General features: G+C 37.9%; 1 protein-coding gene and 1 non-coding gene across 2 annotated transcripts in view; one reads left to right on the plus strand and one right to left on the minus strand.

The window, feature by feature from the left end:
* EFCAB3 (EF-hand calcium binding domain 3) overlaps nt 1-12,118 on the minus strand; it is a 36,833-nt gene extending 24,715 nt beyond the window's left edge. Inside the window, exons 1-2 of the mRNA XM_010981726.3 lie at nt 11,963-12,118; nt 681-771 (exon numbers count right to left, since the gene is read on the minus strand). Coding sequence (XP_010980028.2) covers nt 681-754 — 74 coding nt within the window. The 5' untranslated portion in view covers nt 755-771; nt 11,963-12,118. The remainder of the gene's footprint in view (nt 1-680; nt 772-11,962) is intronic.
* On the plus strand, nt 3,737-3,847 carry LOC116157971 (U6 spliceosomal RNA). The gene has a single exon (XR_004142203.1). It is a non-coding gene; the product is annotated as a U6 spliceosomal RNA (small nuclear RNA).
* Nucleotides 12,119-13,854: the final 1,736 nt, after the last annotated feature.

Below are 13,854 nucleotides of genomic sequence, written 5' to 3' on the forward strand. Positions count from 1 at the left end.
TGGCATAGTCAAGGACACTAGGAGAAATACCCTCAAAGTGGCAAAGAAAGTGGTTAATTGTGAGAGGAGAGAGGCTTTTCTTTCTGTAATCTGATAAAATTTACATCAGGCTTTCACTTTCAGTCATTAGTGGCTACTGTTTTTTGGAAGTTGTAGTTATCAGACTGAGAAAAAAATTATTGTTAATATCATAGGCAAACCTCCCTTCTCAATTTTAGCTCAAGATTAGTCATAGCTAATTTACCAGATTCATTTTACCGGCCATTTTTGAGCTTCAGACCCTTTGCCTATACTCTGACTTGCTTAGGGGTTTAGATCTTCTTTATGATCCTCTAAATTTATTCCCCTTTAAACTGGCACTTAAAATGTCTTAATGTATAAGTGACAACTTCTTAACCCCTGTAGGCTCCTCTCACACAAAAATAGTCTCTCATTTGGGAGAATAGGAAAGAGACCTCTTTGTTTCTCTAATCAAAATGGATATATATTTTTTACTTTTCCTAAAGAATCCTTATCTTCAGTTCATATATTTTGTTTTATAACTAACTTTATCACAGAATAGATATTTGAAGAGCGTTCTAACTTGTTTCATCTTGGCCTTTATGGGTACTTAATATATTCATCACCTTAATAATTCTTTATCTTCATATATTTATCATCTTAATAAATTCATTACTTACCTATTGCCATGGAAGTTGGGTACTTTTGTTAGAGGATTCAGCTCAAGTTTTGCTTTAATGTCAGAAACTGCCATGTGGCCAGTACTTCTGTCTGGAATTCAGAAGATACAATTAAGGATCAAAGCAAAGATTCTTTCCCAACTCAAGCCCTGGAGTTTGAAGTCCAGGGCCTCAAGGTATGATAATATGTGCAAATTCAAGTTAGAGGTATTTGCGAAGTTGGAATGCCATTGTGGAAGGGCCCCTTTACCATCCCAAGATCTCTAATCAAAATTTCTTGCCATTGCTCCTCCTTCAAATAGTATCATTCTGATCCTATTTAAAAAATAAATGGTAGAGCATCCTGGAAATATGCAGAAAAATTTATTTAAAGACAAAATTTATTTTTCATCTCATAATTGACAGAGAATAAAATGTTATAGCATTTGCAAAATATTTACCGAATCATTTATATGTTGGTAGCTGCCTGGTAGTAAGATTTTCCCAGGGTTTCTTTCTGGGAGTTCCACCTGTGTCCCGTCAGTTCTTAAGAACCTACTGATCTTTCTCAAAAGTAAGAACGGGATGGGATATAATGCTGTTTTGCTACCCCAGACCCTCCTGAATGGACTTTTAATCCTTATGGTCTCCGTAGTCTTTTCTTTCTACTTCTGCATAGCTTGAGAGTCAGGGCCTGTAGACCAGAAGCTGGGTTGGCAGCGCTTTCCCCTTTTATTGTTGGTTTTAACTCTCCAATTATCTTTTCAATATATAGAGTGTATTAGGCAGTTCACTGACAAAACTGGGTTGCTGGCTTAGGAATAGTAGACAATCATATACTACTGGACTATGAAGAAAAAATCTCTGAACATTTGTTTAGAGTTCGATCAGTTTTCCCAAGTTTTCACCTCAGACCCTGGAAAGCAGCTGTTTTAAACAACTCAATTACATGTGCTCAAAATCTAGAAACCTACCACAGAGCTGGGAACTCCGGAGAGGCTTGACAATTTAGGCATTTGAAAGATGCTGTGGAATCATCCTCATGGCTCAAAATAATCATTACTTTAAAAAACTACCTTCAATCTCTCACTGAGATGACAGATTAAAAAAAAAAAAGGACTCTTTGTAGATTCCTACAAAATCTGTATATTTACCTACTTCTAAGCTGTGCTACTTACAACTTCTGGGCTTCAGTCAGATCAAGAATCCAATGAAGGGTTTGTTCCATCACACAACTGTGACCTCATTCACTTCTCAGCCTCAGGCCCAGGTGAGAATGACCTACAACTCCTTCCAGCTTTAGAATAACTGTTTTCAGTGTGGGTCATTTAGCACTGTTAAGGTATGTATGGGGGTGGGTTACAGAATTAGAATTTTTTGACACTGGTGGGATTTTAGGGAAGGGAAAGTTTTTTTTTTTAATTCTGTATTAATGTATTTCATGTTAAACATTGATGAATTAAAAGTTGTTCAAGTAAAACATTTTACCCAACTGCCATGGCTGAATGTTAGTTAAGAACCAATTCATTAATTGTTTACACCCAGGAAGAGGGAAAAAATCAAACTCTCATAGGTTTGTAATCTATAGTATTATTGAAAACGGTGATCAAAGAAAGGATTATGATTATTTCAATCAGTAACTTTAATATTCTGACAAGTCTCATGGCATTTAAATCATTTAGCATAGGAGTTAGGAGTGTCTCTAGTCTTCATGATGGGTAAACACAGATACCTCTGGCAGCAGAAGCTTAGCTTAAGCCCCTCCCCAAGTTGTTTCAGGCTTCACTCGGTGCCTGCAATTCTAGAGGTTTTCTATTCCTGCTCTGGGGATTTATTTATTATGTGCATAATTTGACCTTTCCCTAGTCTTTCCAAACTTGGTACATTGCCTTTCACTATGGCTAGGGGTATGGAGGGAAAGGGAAGGTTTAATTTACATGTTAAACAAATATTTAATAAGGACCGACTGTGTTAGGGACTACCAAGACAAAAGGAAGCTAATGACCACCATTCTTTCAGCTTCTATGAATTTGACTACTCTAGAAAATTCATGTAAGTAGAGTCATAAGGTATTAGTCTTTTTGGGACTGGCTTATTTCACTTGGCATAATATTCTCAAGGTTCATCCATGCTGTGGCATGTATCAGAATTTCTTTCCTTTTTAAGGATGAATAATATTCCATTATATGTACCACATTTTACTTATCTATTTATGTGTCGATGGACACTTGGGTTGCTTCCACATTTTGACTATTATAAATAATGCTGCTGTGACACACTGGTGTACCAATTTCTCTTCAAGACCCTGCTTCCAATCTTCTGGATATATACTGAGAAGTGGAACTGCTGGATCACATGGTAATTCTATTTTTAATGTTTTGAGGAAATATTGGTTTCTATAGTGGCCACCATTTTACATTCTAACCAACAGTGCACAAAGGTCCTAATTTTTTACCAACACTTGTTGTTTTCTGTTTTTTTCGATAGTAGCCACTCTGATGGGTGTGAGATGGTATCTCTTTGTGGTTTCAATTTGCATTTTCCTAATGGTTAGTGATGTTCAGTGTCTTTTCATAAGCTTGTTGGTTATTTGTATATCTACTATGGAAACATGTCCATTATAGTCTTTTACCCACTTTTAAGTCTTTTTTTGTTATGTTATAGGAGTTCTTTATATATTCTAGTATTAACCCCTTATTAGATACGTGATTTGCAAATATTTTCTTCCATTCTATAAACTACCTTTTCACTCTGTTGATTGTGTCATTTGATGCACAGAAGTTTAAATTTTTTATGTAGTTCAGTTTATCTATTTTCACATTTGTTGCCTGTGTTTTTGGTGTCATATCCAAGAAATCATTGCCAAACCCAATGTCATAAAGCTCTTCTCCTATGTTTTCTTCAAAGAGTTTTAGGTCTTATGTGAAGGGAGAAGTAGAATTTTAATATGTAGCCTGTAGCACTGAGGGAAGAATAGTCTAGAGTGAAAGAAAAGCAAAAGCATGTGGAGTAATCATGGGAGATTAGGAGACAAGGAATAGTTCAGTCCCAATAAAGGATAAAATTGCATGAAGTGAGTGTTCACTTCGGCAGCACGTATATTAAAATTGGAGTGATACAGAGAAGATTAGCACGGCCCCCTGCACAAGGATGACTCGCAAATTTGTGGGGAAAAAAACCACAAACATTGCATGAAGTGAGACAGTGGGAGCAAAAAAGAAGGTATGTTGGGTTAGGGTTCGTTATTAGAAAAGAGACTGCAAATGTTTTATTTGGCTTAAATAACATTTAAAAAACTTGAATTTCATAAATGAAAACATAAGTAATTTAAGAGTTATCAGTTTATGACTTCTGAAAAATCCAAAGATCAGAAAACATATGGCCGACATTCCTGCTTAGGAATAACTGACAGGAGCAGAGCAACTGTCACCCCTTCAACTGGAGCCTAAGGTTTCCTGATCACCACAGTCCCCTTCATTTTTCTAGTCTCTTATACCAAGTGTGCCACTCATTTAAATCAGGTTTTTGTGGATCCATGTACATCTTGATTGTTAAGCCAAGGGAGTCTAGACTTTATTAGCATTGGGAAATCCTGAAGATACTTAAGTAGGGATGTTGCATGAATATAGCTGTTTTCTATGGGAATTAATTCAATCATATCAGTCTAAGAATTTCCCATGCTGATATTCCCTTCTGACTTTATGAAGAATAAAAAGGAAGTGAATATTAGATGGGGCATAATATCTATTTCTAGATAGTCTTCATAAAATTAGTACTACATAGGAAGTACTGGAGTTTGCCAAAGGAGAAAAGGAGCTTTATAGGAAAAGGTTGTGTCTCATTGTGATTCATAATTTGTGGACTCTGAAAACGTAATATCTTAGCGTAATATCTAATTCATCCTGTACAGTTAAAGATATATAAGCCTAAGGAGAAGAGACTCTTACCATTTCCTTCAGTTACCAGACTGACGGGAACTGGATTTTTCAGGGCGGAAAAAAAATAGCTACCTCCCTGTTAGAGATACTGCTCTGTTAGGCCAATCAGAAGATTAAGACTCTCAGATGACAACGTTAAATTTTACCTGAGACTTGTGATCCTGAAAAACTGAAATTTAAAGGAATGCCCTCACCCTTTTATGCTCTGGATAATAGCTGACTGCAAAGAACCACTTTTCCTCAAATGATTTAGATTCACTACATACCCCTCTTGGTTACCTGGGACAAGCCAAACATCTTCAAAATTCCCTTATTTTGCCTCATAAATGATTAGCTGAAGTGTTTTATCCCCACTGATTAGTCAGAACAAAATGCTTATTAACCTAACTTTTTTAAGCTCCTCTCCTTCCTCCTAGCCCCTGAACTTTGGTCCACCTTCAGCCTGAGCCAGCCAGCATGCAACACCTCCAGAGAATAGGCTGGCCTCTTGGTAAAATATTCTCTGATCTACTTATCCTATCATGCCACTCTTTCATCCCATTTCCCCATATCCAGTTCTTAGCCTTGTTTACTTATCTCTATAAAGGAAAACCCTTTTTGCCTAGCCCTTGAGATGCCTGCAGATCTTATGGCCACAGTGTTTTCCCTATTGCAACAGTCACCCCTCCTCCTATTTCAATAGTCTCTTTACTCCCTTGCAGTCATCTTTTTGAATAAAATCTCTTAATACTAAGTCCATATTTGTTTTTTATTGACATGATACTGGCCAATAGATAAAGAACATCCCCTGAATCACAGATAAGAAGGCTAGAGAAACTCAGTATCTTTTAAATTAACTTTTGGTTAGACTCCCATGTTATTAATTACATTATCTACAACTTTTCATATAGGCTTAAATCCTTTGGTTTCCTGAAAAATTATCCCAGTCCCTACCCTCCAAAATACTCCTGTCACACATCACAGATTTTTTGATACTACATGGGTCGCTGGGATAAGAGTTCAATATATGTCCACTAAAAGAGTTCAAAAGTCACCTCAGTTATAAGCAAGATCTTATCACTATATCACTGTATAAATCTGCTTCGGACTATGGATATGAGATAATGTAAACTAATTTTTAAAAAAGAAAGAAAGAAAAGGAAAGAATCTTTAGAAACTGTTTTGAAAAATATCTGGCAAAGTAAATGTACTTTAGTTTCCATTTTTCTGTTTAGAGGTAAATTCTGCCCTTACTGATTCAAATAACTTGATGAACAAGTGTGAATTAACAACAGCACAAAAGGGTTTCCTGCCAAAAAAAGAAAAAGAAATCATATCCCTGTTTAGGAGATGCAAGTAATTATATTTAACTACCTGAAGTTATTCCTTCAATGTAACACTTATAGCATAATACCTAATAGATATTTCTCAACTCAGATATATATTCAAAAGTTAGCAAAAGCAGTTAATAGATCATAAATCACAGGAGATCATCCAGTCCCTTAACTTTACCTTTTGTGATGTAAGGAGTAGAGAAAGCCAAATTCAAATGGCTGGGGAGGAGGGTATAGCCCAAGTGGTAGAGTGCATGCTTAGCATGCATGAGGTCCTGGGTACCTCCTCTAAAAATAAGTCCCAGTACCTCCTCTAAAAATGAGGTCCCAGTACCTCCTCTAAAAATAAGTTAAAACTAATTATCTCCCTCACCCCTGCTAAATAAAATAAATAATAAGCAAGTGACAGAAAATTCAGTTATATTTATTTACTCAAATAAACCCAGTTAAGCAGAATTACTAACACAGTAATTGCGAATGCTATTGAATGCTTACTGTGTAGTAAACATTATGATAAACGTTTTCAAGTGAATTATTTCATTTATTCTTCACAACTATCTCTCAAGGAATTATCATTATCTCTATTTTACAGATGAGGAAAATAAAGGCTTAGACCAAATTGCCCAAGATTACCCAACCAACAAATAGTGGAGTCAGAATTTGAATTCAGGCAGCCTAACTCAACAGCTTACTGTCTTCAGCATCACACACTACCTCTTAAAACAATACTATTGCAAACAAAAGATGTTTTAGCAGTTCCACACCATGTAAATATGATAACCAATTTTAGAAATTTAGAATTTCCCAAATTTTCCACAATATCTTTTACTCATATTTGAGTCACATTTGATGAGTGGTTTATTACATTGCTAGTTACATTAAATTGTTAGCTGCAATTATCAGTGTCTTTTTCATATTGTGAATTTTAACTTCAAGTATTAATATTCTAATAGAGAGATAGTACTTTAAAATAATTTATTTCTGAAATATTCATTTCTGTTTAATGTGGCATGTCCAACATTCCTGGAATTCAAAACATGTTAAAAATAAAATGAAAACATGTTAAAAAAATATCTCAGAAGACATTAGAAGGCTATATAGGTTTCCCCAGTAACCCACTCTGTGTAACCCCTTCTAGAGTTTCTCTAACCAGATCAATTTTTACCTCTAAACCTCTTGGCATAGCACTTACTGTCCTCACTATTCTTATTGCCTTCATTATTCAACTGGCATTAATCATTTGCCTTGTATTTCTATTTAATTATCACATGTATAGCTCTTATACCAACTAAAGCTTAAATTTCTAAGGAATGGGCTGGTAACTTATGATTCTTTGAATTATTTCTCAGAGTATCAAGCACAATGCTATATACATATTATGAAAGAAGGACAGAAAGAAGGGAGGAAAAGAGAGGGAGAGAGGGAGGGAAGGACAGAAGGAGGAGGAGGAGGGAGGGAAGAGTGAGAGAAGGAAGGAAGAAAGGAAGGAAAGAAAGAATTTTCTCCCTACTGAGCTTACTCACCAAAAGTTCTTAGGTTATCAAAGTACTTAGTTAAGCAGAGTAAGCAAGATTTAAATAAACCTTGAAAGGAAGAACTGTTTCATAACTATTGATCAGTTTATCAAAAAGTTGGCAGGTCTTAATCTGCTGGATAAATCAGATACCACATAATTCTCTCTCTCTGAAAGCTGAGAAAAAAAAAGCACAGGAAGTCTCTTCCTCATGACTCTGACAACAGAATCGTTTCTCAACTTTTTCAGTCCTATGACATATATGTGAATCTGCAAGGATAAACCAAGAAAAATGAAGGATTGTATCCCTTTTCTCCAATCCATTCATACCTCCATCAATGAATTCAACACATAAATATTGCACACATACGATGTGCAAGGCTTTCTTTCAGGCTTCTGGGGATATAGCAGTGAACAAGACAGAAAAAAAAAATCCTGTCCTCTTGGAGCTTACATTCTAGCCAGAGAGGAAGACAATAAAATAGATAAATAAGTAAAATATATAGTATGTTATCTGTGATAAGTACTAAGGGAAAAAACGTAAAGTGAGGGAGAAGAATCTTAAGTATGGTGTTGGGGGAGAGACGCAAGGTACAGATTAGGGTGGCCAAGGAAGACCTTACTGAAAGGGAGACTTGAGAGTACAGACCTGAAAGAATTAAAGTAGGGAGCCAATAAATATCTTAGGGAAGAGCATTTCAGCCAGAGAGAAAAGCAAGCATAAAGGCTCTAAAGCAAGACGGGGTTTGAACGTTCAAGGAATGGTGGGAAGGCATGAGGCTGAAGCAGAGAAAGCAAAGGGGAAAGGAAATCAGAGCGGTCAAGGGAAGAAAGCAGATCATGCAAGGTCCCTAGATCATAGTAAGAATTTTGGCCTGTACTCTGAGGAGACAGGAAGCCATTCAAGAGTTTTGTGCAGAGAGATGACATGATCTAAAGTTCTTTCTAAAAGGATCATTCTGGTCACTATAGGAGGAAAATCAGGTGGGTATGGGTGCCTGAAAGCCAAGTGAAAAAAAAGTACTTCAAAAGAAGAATGATAGTCTATATGACTATACTTCAATATAAACAAACAAACAAACAAATAAATTTTAAAAATAAAATATAAAAAAAGAAGAATGAGTAATCAACTGTGACAAATGCTGCTGTTAGTTCAAGTAAGATGAGTATTGAACGATTCATTAGATTTTGCAACATGGAGGGCACCAACTACCCCAAAAGGAGCCATTTAGGTATTACAAATAAGGAAATAATGTCATTGGAGTGATGTTAAGAGAAAATGGGGGACAGAAATTGGAGATAACCAAAAGAGATGACTCAAGGAGTTATGCTATAAAAGGAAAGAGAAATGAGGTAGTAGTTGAGGAGTAAGAGGGGTTATGAAGATTTAAGATGGGAAAAAATAAAGGCATATGCATATGATGATAGGAATAATCTAGTAGAGAGCAAAAACTGATCACATAGGCGGGGAGAATTACTGAAACAATATTATCAAGTAGGAGAAAGGAAATGGGATTTAGGGCATGAGGAGAGAGTTTGGCTAAGAACATATTCATAGCAATAGGAGACACAGCAGAGTACTTGGGCATAATTACATGTAGAGTATGTGAGTAGATGTGGTTGTGGGAGCTTGTGAAAATCATCACTGATTGCTTTAGTTTTCTTAGTGAAACAGGAAGCAAGTTAATCAACAGAGAATGAGGATGCCAGAGGAGGTGTTAGAGGTTTGAGGAGAGAGGTATTGTTATAAAATAGTCATCTAGGAGAGTGGAAGAATTAATATCCAAATCACCTCACACCTATCAAAATGGCTGTCATCAAAAAGTCTAAAAATAACAAATGTTGGTTAGGATGTGGAGAAAAGGAAACCTAGTACATTGCTGATGGGATTGTAAATTGGTGCAGCCACTATAGAAAAACAGTATGGAGGTTCCTCAAAAAACTAAAAATAGAACTAACATATGGTTCAGCAATTCCACTCTTGGCTATATGTCTGAAGAAAATGAAAACACTCATTCAAAAAGATACATGCACCCCACTATTCATAGAAGCATTTTTTTTACAATAGCCAAGATATAGAAGCAACCTAAGTGCCCATCAAAATATGAATGGATAAAAATGATGTGATATACATATAATGGAATATTTCTCAGTAAAATTTCTTATTTTCATGAAAAAATAAAATTCTGACATTTGCAACAATGTGGATGAATCTGGAGGGTATCATGCTTAGTGAAATAAGCCAGATAGACAAATACTCTATATTATCATCTATATGAGGAATCTAAAAAATAAAATAAATGAATCTATATAACAAAACAGAAACAGAGAACAAACTAGTGGTTACCAGCAGGGAGCAGGAAGGGAAGAGGGGAAAAAAAAGGGCTATGGGATTAAAAGACACAAACTGCTATGTATAAAATAAGTAAGTATCAAGGATATATTATGCAGCACGGGGAGATACACCCATTATTTTGTAATAACTATAAATGGAGTATAAATTATAAAAATATTGAATTGCTATTTTGTACACTTGAAACTCATATATTATAAATCAACTATACTTTGATTAATAAAATAAATTTTTAAAAGAATGGGCAAAACTAATGAATACTAATATAAAATTTAAAAAAAGAATTAATAGTCCAGGGGAATCCAATATGATTACTGGGCAGCTTGAAGGGCCCTTTAGGTAGGTGATCATGAATTTAAAGTAAAACCAGTAATCATGGTTGCGTGTGTCTCTCCAACCATGTTCAATGTAAAAATGCTGAAACTTAATAGGCACAGATCTAGATTTAATCTAGAATTACAATTTAGCCAAGAAAGTAAAATGAACTGAAAAGGTGATAAAAGAACTGGGTGGTGGGAATGCAAGGGAGTGGTTTTAATCACTGACCATGAAACAAACTGAGTAGGTTTGAGTAGGGTGGGAAGTAAGGACAAGAGAGGGCAAGGGACATTTAACAACTTTTTTTAAAATTAAGATAGAAATGTGATGGTTGGAGAGTGGGACATATTGAGACAATGGAGTTGCAGTTACTGTTAATACAAGGTTGAAGCTATGAAGAAGGGAGTGACTGCAGAAAGGTGAAATTATTGTGTGAGAGGAGGGCAGGAACTGAGAAATCAGGGTATTGAATTACCTATGTGAATACTAAAATCACAAGAATTATGACAGAAGTATTGTTTAGTAGAAAGCCTGGAACTGAAATCTGACTGCAACAAGGATTAGTAGTTGGTGGTATAATCTGATGATGTGAGATGAAAAACTGAAAAGTTTTGAGAACAAGAGGAAGAAAGGTCTAGAAACAGCTATGAGAAGCAAGAAGGGCATCTATTTCCCATCTGGTCCCAGTGGTACTGGGAGAGTAAGAGAAAACTGCCACCACCATCCAGACCCTGTATTCTGCCCACTATACTAACAAACACAAAACATCCTTTCTCTTTTCCCCTTGCATCTTGGTTGTCACCATATGACTATCAAAAAGTGAGAAAATTCAAAACTCTCTGACATATCAAAGGTATTTTTTAAAATATGATGACTGATTCATTCCCTATGTAGATCAAGCTATTGTATTATTACTAAAGAGTTTTCCAGTCCTTGACAGAGTATAGAACGGTCAAAATTTTGTAATTTAAAGGATATATGTTAAGGGCTAGGGGGCGGGGATTCCTTGTTTATTGTTACATGAAATCACAGAATCCATAACAGGGCTAGAATGATCTTAGAAATCTTTCCAGTCTAGTCCCTTAATTATATACGAGGAAAGTGATGCAAAGATCACAAAGAGATTGTGATTTGCCCACACAATGTACACAACAAAACACGTAGTGGCAAAATATAGGTCTCTGACTTCCAAATCCAGGGATAGTTTCACAAAATTCCATTGCTTCTTAGTAAACCAAGAGTCAGAACTGAGGCAGAAAAAAGAGAGATGCTGACTCCAAACAACTACTATAATTCTTGATTTTGTTTAGTGCTTTAAGGTTTACACTGTTTTCACAGTTGTACCTTCTCATTTGATGAATTACTTTCTACTCTTTCCTTTCACAGCGCTTCCTTCATAAACCACCCTACTCACTCGCTCACGCCTTCTCTGCCGTGTCGACGGCACACGTCCATTAACCGCAACTGCATAACATAACCACTTCACTGCATCTACTGCCGTTCACGCTCGTCCTCACCACCTCCACCACCCACTCTGTTTAACAAATACTGAGTGAACATCCACTTCACACAAAACCCCGCGCTGTGGAGGATTCCAGTAGGCCCTGCTCCTGTGACGCTTATGGCTTCTTTGGGAAGAAAGTTAGGCAGACAAGTAAACTGCCCGCAAGACTGAACCGAGAGCTCTAGTAACCGTCTAGTAAAGTATGGGAAGGCGCAGGGAAGTTTCCCCGCCACAGAGACCGCCAACCTTCTAGAACTACCCTCATTTCTGAGAGACCTGCGGATCTCGGCCAGTCACCCCTCACTCTATGCCTTGACCGTTCGACTCTGGTCACCTTGCCGACCTTTCTGGAACCTTCACTCACCTTCGCAACTGTTCTTTGTTCCTCACACCGCATTGCACTCTTCCTGCCCTCAACGACAGATGCTCATTCTTTCCATGGCCTCAGCAAATCTCCCCTCCCCACCCCTGTCCCGTAAGGGTCCCACCGTCCGCCCCCTCGGGTTCCCACATTGCTCCGTCCTTGTCCCCTTCCTCCCTCGTGGTAGCCAATCCTCAAGCCAGCCCCTCGGTCCCTCGCGCAGCACAACGCTCTCGCCCCGCCTCCTTCTCGGGATCCCGCGCAGCGAGGCCCCGCCCCCAGGTCACCTGACCGCCCCCGACGCTCTGCCCACCGAACCCCCTGCGCTGGGCGATTGGGGGACCCGGGCCGCTGCGGCTGCCACCGCCACCGCCGCCGGTACGGTGCAGGGCATCCGCTGCTCCGGGGAGCGGCTGAGGTCGCCGCGGCCTCCGCGCAGACTGGACAGCGCTGCGGCCGCGCGCGTCTGCCCCACTTCATAGGGGCCAGTGACTTCGCTTGGACAGGGCTCGGCGGCCTGGACCCTGAGAGACGGGGCTCCTCTCCTCGTTTTCTTTCCCGCCTGGATCTCTCCCTCCATTCTACGCACTCCTTGCCCTCCTGGCACTCTGTTCATTCCCTGGCGCGCTGTCCCACTCTATTTAACCTCATTTCAGTTTTATCTTTTATCTATCCTTTGAAAACCTCCCATCCTCCCATTCTTCTAAAACAGTCCATCCTTAGTTTCTGCTACTCGGTAGTGGACAGCGGCTCGAAGCTATTTGTCCCACAACCTTACTGAGATTTGTTCCAGGCAGACTTTCAAAGGACTAACACTTTTTTTTAGAAGAAATGCTTTACTTTTCTTTGAAAATCAACTTTTCTTTTCTTGCATTCTGCAGGTGAAATGATAATGGTAGAAGAAAAGACGCATAGCGATTTTTCCTCGCTTTCCCCAGTAGTCCCTAAAACGATGTATAAATCCAATTCAATGAAATTAATCGTTTTTAAGGTTTGCTGAACTAAAGCCCACGACTTAGAGTATCTTTTCTTTAAAACCATGTAGGTAATTTGTTCACATTGATTTAATCCAACCTGAGCTCTCCATTATTTTCATATGGTGAACAGCATGGGCTTTAGAGACAGATCTATCCAAATTCAAATCCTCTTTATTGTATGCAGTGGGGCAAACTATGCATGCTTCCTAAGCCTCAATTTTCCCAGGATTGTGATAACTAAAAAATGTGTATGTAGTGCTCAATAAATGTTACAAGAATTAATGCCTTCAGTGACACTTCTATGCTTATCGTATCTTAAACCCTACTCTGTAGGCATTCTTTAGTACTTTTAAAATGTATATGGTTTATCATCCTGAATAGTCTATATGTAATCTGAGTGCTAAGACCTTGTCTTTTATTTTTGTAAACATTCCCCCATTCCCTACTTCTCTACCCCACCACCCTGTTATAGTCACCTCTATTAATGGATTCAACCCATTGTCCACACACCTTCTGATATGTGAGGGTGGAATGGCTTCAGTCTGTATGCTAACCAAAAATTGTGGATGCTTAAATAACCTTGAATGCTTGCAGTTTTTTTAATCTATTGATGAGCTACTTAGTTACTGTTAGTTTCATAGAACGCCCGATAGCACCACGGGTATATTAGTTAGGGTTAGATTCTTTTGCCAGTAACAGAAAATCCCTAAATAATAGCTGACCAAAGAAAGAAAGAAAGAGGCAGACCACTCCAGATTAGTAGGTGGCAGGTTTGATAAGCAAGGGAACTTATATACAAGGCTTGTCTTGGGTAGTCTCAAGATGAGTAGATCTCTGCACCCACTTGTCAGAACCTTAAAAGTTTATATAGAGGTTTTAACTGTCACATATACCATCCAGTCTCAACACCTTACTCTC

This window comes from Camelus dromedarius, chromosome 16, assembly GCF_036321535.1.
Source record: "Camelus dromedarius isolate mCamDro1 chromosome 16, mCamDro1.pat, whole genome shotgun sequence".
Classification (NCBI taxonomy): domain Eukaryota; kingdom Metazoa; phylum Chordata; class Mammalia; order Artiodactyla; family Camelidae; genus Camelus; species Camelus dromedarius.